We start from the raw sequence: 15,231 nt of genomic DNA, 5'->3' as shown, positions 1-15,231 counted from the left end.
AATGGCTTCCACTTTACCAAGTGATTGCTGTCCTGCCCTTCCACAGGTGGTTGTGAACGCTCTTGTTGGCGCAATCCCCTCCATCATGAATGTGCTACTGGTGTGCCTCATCTTCTGGTTGATCTTTAGTATCATGGGTGTAAATCTGTTTGCTGGAAAGTTCTATCACTGTGTTAACATGACTACCGGCAACATGTTTGACATGAGTGAAGTCAACAATTTCAGCGACTGTCAGGCTCTTGGCAAGCAAGCCCGGTGGAAGAATGTGAAAGTCAACTTTGACAACGTTGGGGCCGGCTACCTGGCATTGCTGCAAGTGGTATGTGGCTACTGTATGAGCCTGAAAACATTTCAAAGCATGCTATCCAAGACCCCTCCTGCTGCACTCTGAATAATTCTTATTTAACAGTAGAAAGGTAGTTGATAACCCCTCAAATTAGTTATTTGGCTCTTAGGAAGTCATTGCAGTTTTTTTATTTCCCCAGGAATGCAGTTTTTAATGTCTTTACAGGATTCCTTTCTTCTTCCTATATCTTTCTTGTTATATTGTTAATCATTGTTTTGATTTTTACTTTTCTGTAAAATTATATATATTGAAATATCAATTATATATTATATGAATGAATTAAGTGTACAAACTTTTAGCCAGAGACTTTCCATAGTAGTGTCTAAAATAATAAGATGCTATTATATGCAGAAATGTAAATCTCAAGGGATACTTTACGAAATATGTAATGCTTAATTTCTTAACTTCATGACAGCATATTTGTTAATCAGTTATTAGTGAAAAGGAGTTGTGCTTGAATACAACCATAGCTGTCAACCACAGGTTTTATCTTCTTACTGGAAGGTTTTAAGACGAGATTAAAGTGGGATTTTCATTAATCAAGTCTCCATTATGTTTTATTATAGAAAAATAGCATAGAGTAGCTCCCAAGAGAAGAAAAGAAATACTAAATTCTAAATACAAATTTGGTTTCTTAGTAGTAGGGAGGTACTTGATGACGCCCCCCATTCAACTCATTTGAACACCTGTGAAATGTCATGGTATCATATGAAAAAATACTTATAAAAATACTGTTGTATTAAAGTCGGGTAAATGCAATGAGTTTGAGTGAGATATTCATAAATAATTCTAATATGTGTTCAATACAGGCCACATTCAAAGGCTGGATGGATATTATGTATGCAGCTGTTGATTCACGGGATGTAAGTAGCTCTCAGATGCTCTTTACAGCTACTAGCATGGTAAACACTGGTAAAAAGTGAACTGAGAGACTCAGAATCCACATATAGTATTTACCAGTACAGTAGAAATGATTGACAGAGTGCTCACAGTGTGGATAGTAGTTTGGTTGCTACAGGTATGGTATGTAATAGATAACATGTCTACTGTGAAAAATTCTCAAGTTACATGAGTAGAAGACATCAGATTAGCCCTGAAAATAGAACTAATTGGAGTACGAAGGTACCTCAGTGTAAAGGAGTCACTTGCTTTTCTGTTTCTTTAGAAGACATGATCGGCCAGTCTATGAAGCAGCTTCCAGGAACATTAGAACACAGACATGCTAGGAGACTTCAAGGAAACCAAACTCAGAGATACAAAGAAATAGCTAAAGCATGTCTGCTTATCCTGTGTTTTCCTCTTAGTTGATTTTCTGCTACTAAAGCTTTTCCGAAGACAAAGTGAAGACATTGCCAAAAATGTTGGAATAATAATAATAATAATAATAATAATAATAATAATAATAATGATGACTATGATAATAAAATAACAGGCCCAAACTTTTAGCTGAATTTGTATCAGTTTTACTTGTACTGAGGAATACTTGTCAAGCAGGAGACAATGGAAAAACATTCCATTTCAAAAGTAAAATGGTTTTACTTTTGAACAACTCATGGTTGTTAGAGAAAGTAATTATTTTTGTAAAATGATATCTAAAGACATAATAAGTTCATGTTAAGTAACAGCACTCACTATATTATTTAGCTCGAGGGTCCTCTTTGCTAATGATATTAAATATTTTCATTATTGTTTAGGTCAAACTGCAGCCTGTATATGAAGAAAATCTGTACATGTATCTGTACTTTGTCATCTTCATCATCTTCGGGTCGTTCTTCACTCTGAATCTATTCATCGGTGTCATCATAGACAACTTTAACCAGCAGAAGAAAAAGATGAGTATTTCTCACCTCCTACCCTTCCCTACTCAAAGCACCCATCCGTCATAGAGCCAACCAGACCATTGGAGTCATGACATACTTAGATTGTTTATATGATTTTCAGTCTCACTACATGCCTGGTAATCTACTGGCTCTCTCCTTTCATCCATGGTTACAGCTGTCTTTCTGACTCTGTAGTATAACCATTGCTTCAGCACATCAACAGTTATCCAGTGCTTAGCATGGCGGATGGGGTCTTGCAGGAATAACCCTCCCCAGTTTCTCAGCCTCTTCTCTCTCACCTCATTTTTATCCTTTTCCTATTTTGCACTCCTTCCCTCAGCACCAACATCACCAACAGCACTCGTTACAAGGCAGCTGCACAAGTCTCCCTGACCTTTTCAGAACTCAGCCACACAATGGTCTCCCCATGGCTTTATAAGTGATATTTTCTCTTCCTGAGATGCATTGCCAAGCAAACTCTTTATTGTACATTAAAGCCTTAAGCTCAAGCCAGGCTCTCTCAATTTTTGCTGTGTCTACAATGACTTTCCTTCCTTCCTCCTGTTCATTTGCTTGATTTTTTTTTAACCTCACCCTCTTTTGCACAATATTGTACATTTTTTCCACCTGCCCCCTTAGGGAACATGATACCATGTTATATACCTATGTGATTCTTATGCCTATCACATTGCTTGGCCCACAAAAACAGGAAAACTTTAAACAGCAAGAGAGGAAGAAAACATATTTGGCTCCCTGAAAATATATTTAAGGACCTTAAAATTCATTGTGAACCTAATATAATCCAATTAGGATGCTGGACTAATCAGAATTTTATGTGCTTATGGGTTTTGCATAATATTAAAGTCTTCAGCATTTCACATAAATGGGAGAAGCAGACAAATAAATCTATATTTATCAAGATAATATCCATTCAAAATTGAGACAAGACTAAAAGAAAGCTCAGAAATACTTCAGTTAAAATACTGTTGTAACACAGGTTAGGATTGTAACCATGCTATTCTGTGTGTTTACTTTGGAGGTCAAGACATCTTTATGACAGAAGAACAGAAAAAATACTACAATGCAATGAAGAAACTTGGCTCCAAAAAACCTCAGAAGCCCATCCCTCGGCCTGCAGTAAGAAGTCTACCTTGTACTCATTAAAATTCTAAGACAGTGTTTCAGTTCTAGTATCTGGATCAGAACACATTGGGTGATGTCACCAATTTATCGCACCAATCTAATCACGAATCCCATACTGTGCTGTGCGGCAGACTCTCAAGCTGCCGCAATGCTTGGTAGCAAGTGTCAAGTTCCTAAAATACTGGGACATTCTTGATAGTTGGTGAGTTGAGACCTCCAACTCAAGAGTTCCCAAGAACTGGCACCAAAGCAAGAGTCATCCTCCTGCTGCAGACACGTGTAGTTATGCCCCTCTGACTGTATTGATGTGTCCTTTAGGCTCCCAGATATCCCTGTCCATCTCTCCATCTTTTCTCCATGTTATGGCTTCTTCCTTTCCTTTCTTCCCCTCCCTGTCATAAAGCCCATTTTAGCTTTTTTTTTCTTTTATTACCCTTTATGGTACCATACAAAGTAAACAATATTTCATAGAATTTTCATACATATGAATCATTAGACTGTTATAACTTCTGTCTCCTTCTGGCCTCTCCTATGCTGTCTGTACCCTTCAGTCCAGGGGCCTTCCTCCCTGTAACTAGTAACCTCCTGTTTCCACCTCATATTACACATACTCTATAGCTCTCTCCACAATCCCTTACAACCTTTCTTTTGCCGTGCTCCCCTAGATTCATGACATTCTTTCTCTTCATATTATTTGTAACTTAATATATTATTAAGTTTAGGTTCTACACATGAGAAAACCATTTGTCTTTCTGGGTTCTCTCATTCTTGAGGCTAGAGAATATTCCCAATTTGCTTGGAAAGGAAAACTGTCTCTAAGAATTTACTTTCACTGAAAGAGAATTAAAAACATTCAAATGTATAGTCTGTGATGCTTCCTAATGTGGAACGGCATGATGATAGTGGGTCACATTCGCAGAACTGTACCCTAACTCACCTGCCTTCTCAGATAGAGAAAATGGTAAGACAGTTGAGGCCCATAACATAACTGTACCCCTGTTTACATAACCCATGATCAGCAAAATTCATACCTGAAAGGTTCATGAACCCTATTGGTGACTTCACCTTACTATATATTTAAAATAATTAAAACTGGGAGATATGAGGTAGGGAGGAAGGATGGGAAGGTACCTCACACAGAAAGAAATGAATGAACCCACTCACTGATATCTGGTCACTGATATCTGGAAACACAGTTGGTGTATGACCTTGGATTTTTCCATAAGCCATGGGATTTTGTGTGCTTATTATAAATTATTTTAATTATCTAATAAAACCACATTTAACATTGTATTTACACAGGACTCTAAAAGCACATGTTTTCTGAAATGGGTGTTAATTATACAAGCATTTCTCATGCATCTTTAAAACGATACGGGGGGGGGGGCACAGATAATTTGCTTATGCATATGCCTGTGCACCGTGTGCGTGCCTGTACTCATGGAAGGTAGAAGATGGAGTCCAGAACCCTAGAACTAAAATTACCAAGAGTTATGAGCCATCACATGAGTGCTGGGAATTGAACCTTGGTCCTCTGGAAAAACCGATAAATTAACAAATAAACTCACAAGCATACAGAAGTAGAAATGGTAGAACTAAATACATTTAACTTCCATTGTTTGAGGGGTAAAATGAGGAATATCAGAAAATTCTTAGAATACTGATTAATGAAGTAGATTATTCATCTGAAAGTCTATGTTTACCTTTTCTTAAACCTTCACTACTAGTTAAAATCATTTTTATAGACATGATCATAATTAACAAATAGCCTCTGAATATTTTCAGCCAGTTGCCACCAGTTTCAGGGTTATTTTGCTTTGTTTTCCTATGAGACACAAGTAAACAAAATATGTTTGTTATGGGCATGTGGTATGGTACCTCTCATTTTTTAAAAATATATGAAGTGAAATGGAACTTAGAGATTATGTAGTGTGTAGTAAGGTGGGTGGATACCCCAGAGGCAGATGTGGAAAGGTCTTATTTGCAGTGTAACCAGACCACTGAATATGCAATGTGTGCACTGACACTATTTCTTTTCTTTCTAGAACAAATTTCAAGGGATGGTCTTCGACTTTGTAACCAGACAAGTGTTTGACATCAGCATCATGATCCTCATCTGTCTGAACATGGTGACCATGATGGTGGAAACGGACGACCAGAGCAAATACATGACCCTGGTTTTGTCCCGAATCAACCTGGTGTTCATCGTCCTCTTCACTGGGGAGTTTCTGCTGAAGCTCATCTCTCTCAGATACTACTACTTCACAATAGGGTGGAACATCTTTGACTTTGTGGTGGTGATCCTCTCGATTGTGGGTAAGAACAGTTCAGTTACAGAGACATGCCTTTCTAGAGAACATTTTTCCCCAAATCCTGCCCACAGTTTGACATAGAAATGCAGTTGGAGGAGAGTGGGGTGTGTGGAGTGAAATTTTAAATGCTAACGTATTTCAATAAAATCCTGAAACTTGTGTTTCTTAACAAAGCTAACTGGTGAGAAATTAAATTATCAATATTGGATTGGGGGAACTTTCTCCTTGCTGGGACAGAATAAACAAGAAGTAACTTAACAAAGGAAGGAATATATTCTGACTCACAAGAGTAGGGACACACTCCATCCTTATGTGGAAAGCCTGGCATGGGGCCCAAGGTACAGCTGGTTAAGGTGAATCTGCATTTGGGAATGAAAGTGAGGACAAGAAATTCGGATGTCATATAAATTGCCAAACCCTGCCCCCACCCAAAGCCATTTATCCTAATAAAGCTTCACGTCCTGAATGTTCTACAACTTTCCATAATACCACAACCAGCTACATCAGCAGGGGTCTAAAACACTCAGAGCTGATGGCAATGGCATCTATTCAAACCACAGTGTTCTGCTAGTGGTAAACAGAGTCAGGTTAGGGGCTAGGCACATTTTTTTTTTTAAACACATCATGATTAACAGTAGTGTTAGCACTTGTCTTGGTCACTGTCTTCGTGTTGTGAAGACACTGTGCTTAAAAAAGAAAGCATTTACTTAGGGACTTGCTTACAGTTTTAGAGGGTTAGCTCATGATCATCATAGCAGGAAGAAGAGAGGCACAGCAATGGAGCATTAGCCAAGGGCTTTACATCCTGATTCACAGGCAGTAGGAAGAGGAGGGGTGGGATATCAGACCTGGTATGGGCTTTAGAAACCTCAAAGCCCTAGACAGGACTGGCAAAAAAAAAAAAAAAAAAATCAATGAAATGATTTCTGATACTATTCTGCTATGCTCATAGACTGGAACCTAGCACAATCATCGTCAGAGTCTTTTAAAAAAAAACATTAATTTTAATTTTATGTGCATTGTTCCTTTGCCTGTGTTTATGTCTATTTAGGGTGTCAGATCTTGGAATTAGAGACAATTGTGAATTGCCATGTGGATGCTGGGAACTGAACTCTGGTCCTCTGGAATTGCAGTCAGTGCCCTTAACTGCTGATCCAGCTCTACAGTTTTTTATCAGAGAGACTTTATCCAGCAACTGATAGGAGCAGATACAGAGATATTCAAACATGGTGCAGAGCCCTGGGAATCCTGTGGAAGAGGAGAAGGAAGGATTGTAGAAGCCAAAGAGTTCAAGGACACCATAAGCATACGATCCTCAGAATCAACTAACCAGGGCACATAGGGGCTCAAAGAGACTGGAGCAACAATCAGGGAGCCTGTATGGGTCTGACCTAGGTCCTCTGCATATGTGTGATGGTTGTGTGGTTTGATATTTTTGTGGGACTCCTAAAACTGAGACAAGGGGCTGTCTCTGACTCTTTTGCCTGCTTTGAGGCTCCTTATCAAGAGGAGATAACGAACACTGCCCAAAGCATTCAATAGCCTTTCAGAACAAAGAGCGGTGGCATCTGACACAGCTCTTGTAAGGTAGAGGGGGTCTTACCAAGAGGAAAAGAAAAATGAGAATATTATAAAGCTCCAAATGTAGAAACTTTAGTTCAGATGTGATCCATTTTCTCCAACTACAAAAAGTATCACTCTTGCTGAGAACAGTAAATTAACTTCTTTCAGAAAGAATCTTTATTTTCATTGCCATATTTTATGTATAGTAGAGAAATATAATAAGTATAACCTTGAATTGGCATAGTAATATTTCAGATTATGTTGAAATTTACAAAAAATTATATTCCTTTATAAAATCATGTTATAAAATCATTTTAATAAGACTCTTAGGCATTTAAATGTCAATGTTATAGTGGATTCAAACTTGAAGTTCGGGTTTCGGTAAGTTTATTTTTTAAAAGGAGGAACACACATACAACATTCCTATAAACATCAATATACCCACTGTTCATCTGGCTTCTCTAATTTTCCATAGGAATGTTCCTTGCTGAGCTGATAGAGAAGTATTTCGTGTCCCCTACCCTGTTCCGAGTCATCCGCCTGGCCAGGATTGGACGAATCCTACGCCTGATTAAAGGCGCCAAGGGGATCCGCACACTGCTCTTTGCTCTGATGATGTCACTTCCTGCCCTGTTCAACATCGGCCTCCTGCTTTTCCTGGTCATGTTCATATACGCCATCTTTGGGATGTCCAACTTTGCTTATGTTAAAAAGGAGGCTGGAATTGATGACATGTTCAACTTTGAGACTTTTGGCAACAGTATGATCTGCCTGTTCCAAATCACCACCTCTGCAGGCTGGGATGGACTGCTGGCTCCCATCCTTAACAGTGCACCCCCCGACTGTGACCCCGATGCAATTCACCCTGGAAGCTCGGTGAAGGGGGACTGTGGAAATCCATCTGTGGGGATTTTCTTTTTTGTCAGCTACATCATCATATCCTTCCTGGTTGTGGTGAACATGTACATCGCTGTCATCCTGGAGAACTTCAGCGTTGCCACTGAAGAAAGTGCTGAGCCCCTGAGTGAGGACGACTTTGAGATGTTCTACGAGGTCTGGGAGAAGTTCGACCCTGACGCCACTCAGTTCATAGAGTTCTGCAAGCTCTCTGACTTTGCGGCTGCCCTGGATCCTCCCCTCCTCATCGCAAAGCCAAACAAAGTCCAGCTCATTGCCATGGACCTGCCCATGGTGAGTGGAGACCGCATCCACTGCCTGGACATCTTATTTGCTTTTACAAAGCGGGTCCTGGGTGAGAGCGGAGAGATGGATGCCCTTCGAATCCAGATGGAAGATCGGTTCATGGCTTCTAATCCCTCCAAGGTCTCTTATGAGCCCATTACCACGACTCTGAAACGCAAACAAGAGGAGGTGTCTGCTGCTATCATTCAGCGTAATTACAGATGTTATCTTTTAAAACAAAGGTTAAAAAACATATCAAGTAAATATGACAAAGAGACAATCAAGGGAAGGATTGACTTACCTATAAAAGGAGATATGGTTATTGACAAATTAAATGGGAATTCCACCCCAGAAAAGACTGATGGGAGTTCCTCTACCACCTCTCCTCCTTCCTATGACAGTGTAACAAAACCAGATAAGGAAAAGTTCGAGAAAGACAAACCGGAAAAAGAAAGCAAAGGGAAAGAGGTCAGAGAGAATCAAAAGTAAAAAAAGAAACAAAGAAATGTCTTTGTAATCAATTGTTTACAGCCTCTGAAGGTAAAGTGTCTGTGTCAACTGGACTTTAAGGAAAGGTCCATGCCAAACTGACTGTTTCAACAAATACTCAAGGTCAGTGCCTATACCAGACAGTGACCTCTGTCACTGCCACTCTGTGAGACAGGGTATCAACATTGACAAGAGGTTGCTGCTTCCATTACCAGCTGACACTGCTGAAGAGAACTCCATTGTGAAAGTGACCATCATCACGCCACCAAACACCATTAGTACAACGTTCCTGTCATCTGTTTTTAACATTCACATTTGCCATATTTTTACAAAATCTGCCCCGGTGTATCTTCCTGATTCCCACTCATAGTCTGTTCATAATACTATGTCACTATTTTTGTAAATGAAGTTTACGTTAAGGGAAAATATATATATAAGAATCCCATGTTGCTAAGTCCACAAGTTTCTCCAGTAATCATAAAAAAATATTTTGCCTGAGAGATGAAATTATTGCTCAAAACAAAGAAAAAATAAATTCTAATGTTAACAGTTTCAAATACTTAAACTTTCTGGATGGTGTTAGCTTACAAGTATTTTTAGTCTGTTATGTTTGTTTATATCTGAGCAGTTATGTGCCTGTAAAGACTCCTCTAATATTTAAAGGATTATTTTTATGCAAAATATTTTGTTTCAACAAGTGCAAATTTTATTCTAAGTTTCAGAGTTCTATATTTAATTTTTGTTACGTGTCCTCCCTCCAAAAAAATTTATCTAATATTTCTGTTCTGAAAAAAAATCTATCCAAAGTATCACTTTAGAATAGTTGCTCCACTTAGTGTGGCAGTATTTCTTTGCCATCTTCTGCTCTCAGCAACACTGACAATTTATGTCAATTAAGCACCCTCTGTTATGTAAATAGTTACTTTATCCTGTGGTGCATGTTTGGGCAAATATATATATAAACGTATATATAGCCTAATACACAAATTCTATTAAATCACATATGTACCACAGTGTATGTGTCTTTTGCAAGCTTCCAACAGGAAGGTATCTTGTACCATTCATTACACAGAAATAGTTGGGAGGCTATCACTAATGCATGCTAATATTGCCTAAGCTGCTCTATTTTAATCAGTTCATTTATCACAGTTTTGGTGAGAAGACTCACATGTTGGTGGTAGAATGAATTCAATCTGCTCTCTGTCTACCTGTCAAGAAATTCTCATTGATATTACTTTAAAACACCTTTATTTTTTTGCATTGTTAATTCAACTTGAGTATCACAATGTGTCTTTATTATTTAAAGGAGACACACTGTATAGCCTATTACCAGATCCTATACTTCATAGTTTGCTAAGAAAAAAAAAAGTCCAAAATTTGTTTAAATATAAATAATGTAAAATATAATCGGTTTTCTTTGTCAGCATTTGTACATAAGAAAATTATTTTCAGGTTAATGACATGGCAATTTATTTTACCTTATCCTTTTGCTTCTTATTTTTTAAATCAAAACTCCAAACTTTTGCATCCAGAAGACTTTTCAGCAGATAATTTCCTAAAATAAAAGCTAGACAATGGGTCTTGTGGATTTCTTTGTTACAGTATACTTTCTACCATTCTAATAAGACATATGTTGGTCACATTCTCAAACCCTGACCGTTTTCTACCAACTCTGGCTGCCTGCAGAGAATCCTTCACTCATGGAAGTTTGGTTTTTTTTTAACTCAACTTTTGTAGTATTTGCATATGCAGACTAGGCTTATTTTTTTAAATCCTGTTGCTCTAAAGCTATCACGGATATAACAATGGCTCTGTCCTTTTTAACCAGGAACAACGTGGGAAAGTTGTGCAATTACCTAACATGATACAACTCTTTTCTTCTTTTCCTTCTTCTTCTTTTTTTTTTTTTTTCATAAACCAAAAGTTTACTGTTTATTCCTTTACAAAACTATTTACTGTAGTGTACTGATGAACTGCATGCAGGGAATTGCTACTACTAAAAGAATGGTGAGCTACTTCATTATTGAGCCAAAAGAATAAATATTTCATTTTTTTAACTGTATCTTATTTGTTGGACTGAGTTTTTTTTTTTTTTTTTTTTAATTATTGGCAGGTTAAAAATTTACACAACTAGAGAAAACCTGTATTGGATTCAACATTTGTACTCATAGGAGTTCACACGAGTTTTGTAACACCCTGCTACATTATCTACCGAGAAGTTTGTCAAAATAAAGACTAGTTAAAAGCAATTTTGTGAACTATTCCTTCATCCAAAGAGCAGCCCATGTGATTGCACCTTCCGGTTTGACAATACTGGCAGTAGCCCTCACCACTGACTGTCAATTTCAGTTCATTTAATGAATTCCTAAGAATCTAATCTCGACACTCTGGGTATCCATAGTGTTGTGTCCTAACATGTTGGTGAATGACATTTCACTCACACTTCATTTCATAACACGCTCTGTAGCCTATGAAGTATAAATGACACAGGCATTAAGAATTTGCATTAGCTTTTCAGGGTTTCTTACATTTTTGTCCATTCAATACCCTGAACCTATATATCTCAACAGAAAACTCACATTGTAATGAATGCTTTTAAGAAGACTTAGATCTAAATATGTATTTCATAATTGTCCCAAAATAAATCCCATAAAGTGACTAATGGGATTCATTTATTGGCTTCTTCCAATTCTTCAAGTCAATTTACAGGTTTGACCAATACCAGAAATACTGATTTGCCAAATCCTAAGTCTTTTAAAGCACCGTGATATATAATCACTAACCATGCCTCTGGAAGCAAACAATTAATATGCATTACATCAGTGCCACTGTCTTCCAATGTAGTGTATAATGGCTTCAGTTGAGAAAAGAACTCCTCTGAAAGATACCTTTCTAGAAAAGTGTTGTTATCCAAATATAGAGGCATAGATATAATTTGATAGACTTTTAAAATAACTGCTTTTGTGAATAATAAAATCCTTCCAGTTAAAATTTTTTTTATTTTGGAATTTTGTGTGAAAAATAACAGTGAGTCAATCAAATTCTTTCTTCCAGAAGCAACAATACTATGACATGAAGAAAACTTAGTTTTAGTAACAAGGGATATTAGTATAAATAGCTTTGATTTCTTTTGTTTTTGAGAAATGTAAGGGAAATATGCATTCTGATTTTCAATAATTGCAGCCAAGGATAATGAACTATGTAAAATAATGCTTCTGACTGACATTTCAAGTATGTAGGACACAATAAACACCATGAAACCCACTTCTATGTATTGTATCTACTCAGAGTAATTGTTGAGGAAATCAATAGTGACATTTTATTAAAAATGTAATATGATCGGGCCAGAAGTCCTGACCTGTGTCCTCAGCTCCATTTTTGGCATCAGATTAAAGGTGTAATTCAGTGCAATTTCAGTTCTCTCTCTCTCTCTCTCTCTCTCTCTCTCTCTCTCTCTCTCTCTCTCTCTCTCTCTCTCTTCTAGCATGGTGACCTTGAATTGGGGTTGTTTTCTATACATTGTTACCAGAGAGTCAAAAGCTCCCATTTGACTTCTTAATCTCATAATAAACAATAACAATAATAACATAAAAAATTAAAAACAGACTCAGAAGAAATGTTGAGAACAATTTTTAGTAGAGTCTTAAAGACAAACAATGAATTGGGCAATCTGTAATTCTAAATAGCTTCTGGAGGAGGGAGGTGGAGTTGGGGAGACAGAAAGTTATGCATGGGAGTCAGAGAAACGAGGAAAGCCAAGAGTGTCAGAGAAAATGCATGTTTTGACTTTGGGTCAGTATCCAGGGAGGCAAAATTAGAGAAAAGGAAAAAGATACCACAGGTCCAGGCAAGCCCCTTTTTCCCAAGACAAAGGATTGTACTAGGAACATGTGACTAGAAATGTAGACAGTTTATTAAAATGGAAAATACAACCAAGAATGGGAGTGGGCGGGACAGCTGAAGAAGCCCAGGCATTGGGCCACAAGATGTATACTTCTTTATTTGACATTGACACAACATCTACCTCTTCCAAGTTTGTATATTGGGCTTTCCCAAGCCTGTTCTGTTCATTATATGCGCTTCAGGTAGGGATTGGTTACCAACCTTTCTCTGAAAGTTAGCTTATTATGGTTGTTATTGTTGTTAATATTTCAGTTTATAGTCTGTATTTTCCTGTCATGATCACGCCTTCAATTTTATGTTCAAAAACAAATTGCATATTCAAGTGAATTGTGTTCTTTAAAGAGGTAACATTAACCTGGAAAAATGTATATTGTCAATCTGCCTTTGAAAAATTACTCAGAAAACAAATAATAATCAGAAACATACCATTCATTCTGACATTAATCAAATGAATAAAAATGTCTTCTTAGAGTTGAATGATATTCTAAATAATTGAAAGAAGGGTTACTGTTTCTTTTGTATATTACAGAATTCTAACAGATGACATCTGGTATACAATACACTATATCAAAGCCAGTAAATCACTAGTCATTTGGGAAATTGTCCCAGAGGAATAAATCTGGTTGTCATTAAAAAAACATTTAACATACTACTCCAAGAGGTTGAGTTAATGCATATTTTCAACCATAATAAAAGAATTAAACATGTATGTCATTCTCTTATAACAACACCCACAGCAATACTCCACTGTAGCCAAGGTAGGTAATATTTTGATGTATCCATCATTGCTCCTCTGGTCCTTCTGTTTGCAATATTTCTTTTTGCTCATCCCCAGAGCTTTTCTGTCCTCCATAATTCTAACGACCTTCTGGAGGACATATCTAAAACCCTGAAACCTAATCAGGACTCAAACACGTAGGAAATCAATTCTTGTCGTGAAGTAAGAAATAATCGTATAATGTCCTCTACAGATGCTCCACCACCACCATCTATCAAACACTTCAAATCCACACCCCTCCACCCCTCAAAATACGTATTCTCCAGCACCCTGATGCTCTGACCTCTCTCCGTCTGCACTTGCTACTTCTTCACCTGCACGTTCTTCCCTCTCCCCCTCTCGCCTCTCAATTGTTTTTTCAGAACAAATCATTACCAACTTTTCTTAGGCCATCTCAAATGCCATCATCCTTTAAGAAAACTCCGACTTTGATTGATGGAGAGCTGCCCTTCGCCTATGGTTGTACTGCGCATGTGCACTGGCGTTTATGAACCCATGTTGTCGCCGCTTCCTTTTTCATTTAAGTCTGTTAATAGATCATAGTGTACACAAGATACGGAATACATAACTGTTAATTTCCTCTCCTCTATTTCTTTCATCGACTATGATCAGCAGAGTATATTACTGTCAATATTTAGATACACAAGCAGTAAAACCAATTATTTCAGAAATGTGAATGAAAATAACAGTTTTAAAATATTTAATAAATATAATTCCTCAGCTTATTATCATCTACATTCACATAGCTCATCCTATGATCAGGTGAGAAAATGACAAACACACACACACACACACACACGAAAAATACTGTGTACCTCATATCTATGGATTACAAATAATAGCTGTTGTTAGCAGAAGCTATGGGACCAAAGAACTTAGTTAAATTAACTTTATTAGTGAAACAGTAGTTTCATCTTCAATTAGAAGTATGTTGTATGACTGAGGTTTTATTTCAATACTTAATCATGTAGATCTTCATTTTAATAATTTACAGGTACACTGGCAGGGCAAGGATAATTTCAGGATTTAGCATAGTGAACATATACTTTCAGCACCCGATGAGACAACTACCCTAAAGTCTTTGGGGTCATCAGATATTTAAGGAGAGAGATGAAAGGGTTTTCAATAGGCTGTAGTCATGCATGGATGAATTCACAATCATTCCAGAGAAATTCTCTCAGGCTAGGAGAGCAAGGTGAAAGGGCTCTGAAGTCCTTGCTCTGCAGTCCTTATTCTAGAGGTGCTGCTTGCTTTGGATTGCCTGCTGCAGTAGTTAATTTTAATTGAACTAAAATGCCTAGGGGGTTACTAAAGCACACCGGGGGGTGTGGTATTTCAGTTAGATGGTTAGGTCCTGTAAGTTCTAACATAACAAGGAGCCATCTGAAACCATGAGACACATCATTCCTTCCTTAGATTGTCTCATGAGTAATTATCTAGTATAATGGGAAAAATACCAGAAAATACTAACAAAGTTAAAAGAGGTATGTTTGCATTATTAAAACATAAATAGTTGTAAAATTCCTAACAGTCTTAAATGTTACACATTAAACTTTAACATATGTGCGTGCCATCTTCTGAGCTCCAAGCGGTTTGGGCAGCCTCATTACTGCTGTTCTACCATCTTATCTGTGGCACCTCAGCTTGTCTCCCAGGCTTAAGCTGGCACCACTTCCCATTGGCTGCTCTCCTTGT

At 37.5% G+C, this 15,231-nt stretch overlaps 1 protein-coding gene across 7 annotated transcripts in view; it reads left to right on the top strand.

Annotated features, from left to right (window-relative positions):
* Positions 1–11,104, top strand: part of Scn3a (sodium voltage-gated channel alpha subunit 3) — a 110,100-nt gene extending 98,996 nt beyond the window's left edge. For all 7 annotated transcript variants that reach the window (XM_034494522.2, XM_034494517.2, XM_034494513.2 and 4 more), the window contains 6 exons: positions 47–319; positions 1,156–1,209; positions 2,041–2,178; positions 3,199–3,303; positions 5,355–5,625; positions 7,660–11,104. In XM_034494522.2, coding sequence (XP_034350413.1) covers positions 47–319; positions 1,156–1,209; positions 2,041–2,178; positions 3,199–3,303; positions 5,355–5,625; positions 7,660–8,855 — 2,037 coding nt within the window. In that variant the 3' untranslated portion in view covers positions 8,856–11,104. The remainder of the gene's footprint in view (positions 1–46; positions 320–1,155; positions 1,210–2,040; positions 2,179–3,198; positions 3,304–5,354; positions 5,626–7,659) is intronic.
* Positions 11,105–15,231: the final 4,127 nt, after the last annotated feature.

The sequence above is a fragment of the Arvicanthis niloticus genome, chromosome 2 (assembly GCF_011762505.2).
Source record: "Arvicanthis niloticus isolate mArvNil1 chromosome 2, mArvNil1.pat.X, whole genome shotgun sequence".
In the NCBI taxonomy this organism is placed as follows: Eukaryota; Metazoa; Chordata; class Mammalia; order Rodentia; family Muridae; genus Arvicanthis; species Arvicanthis niloticus.
The sequence above is the reverse complement of the archived record's forward strand: the minus strand, read 5'-3'. Positions and strand labels throughout refer to the sequence as shown.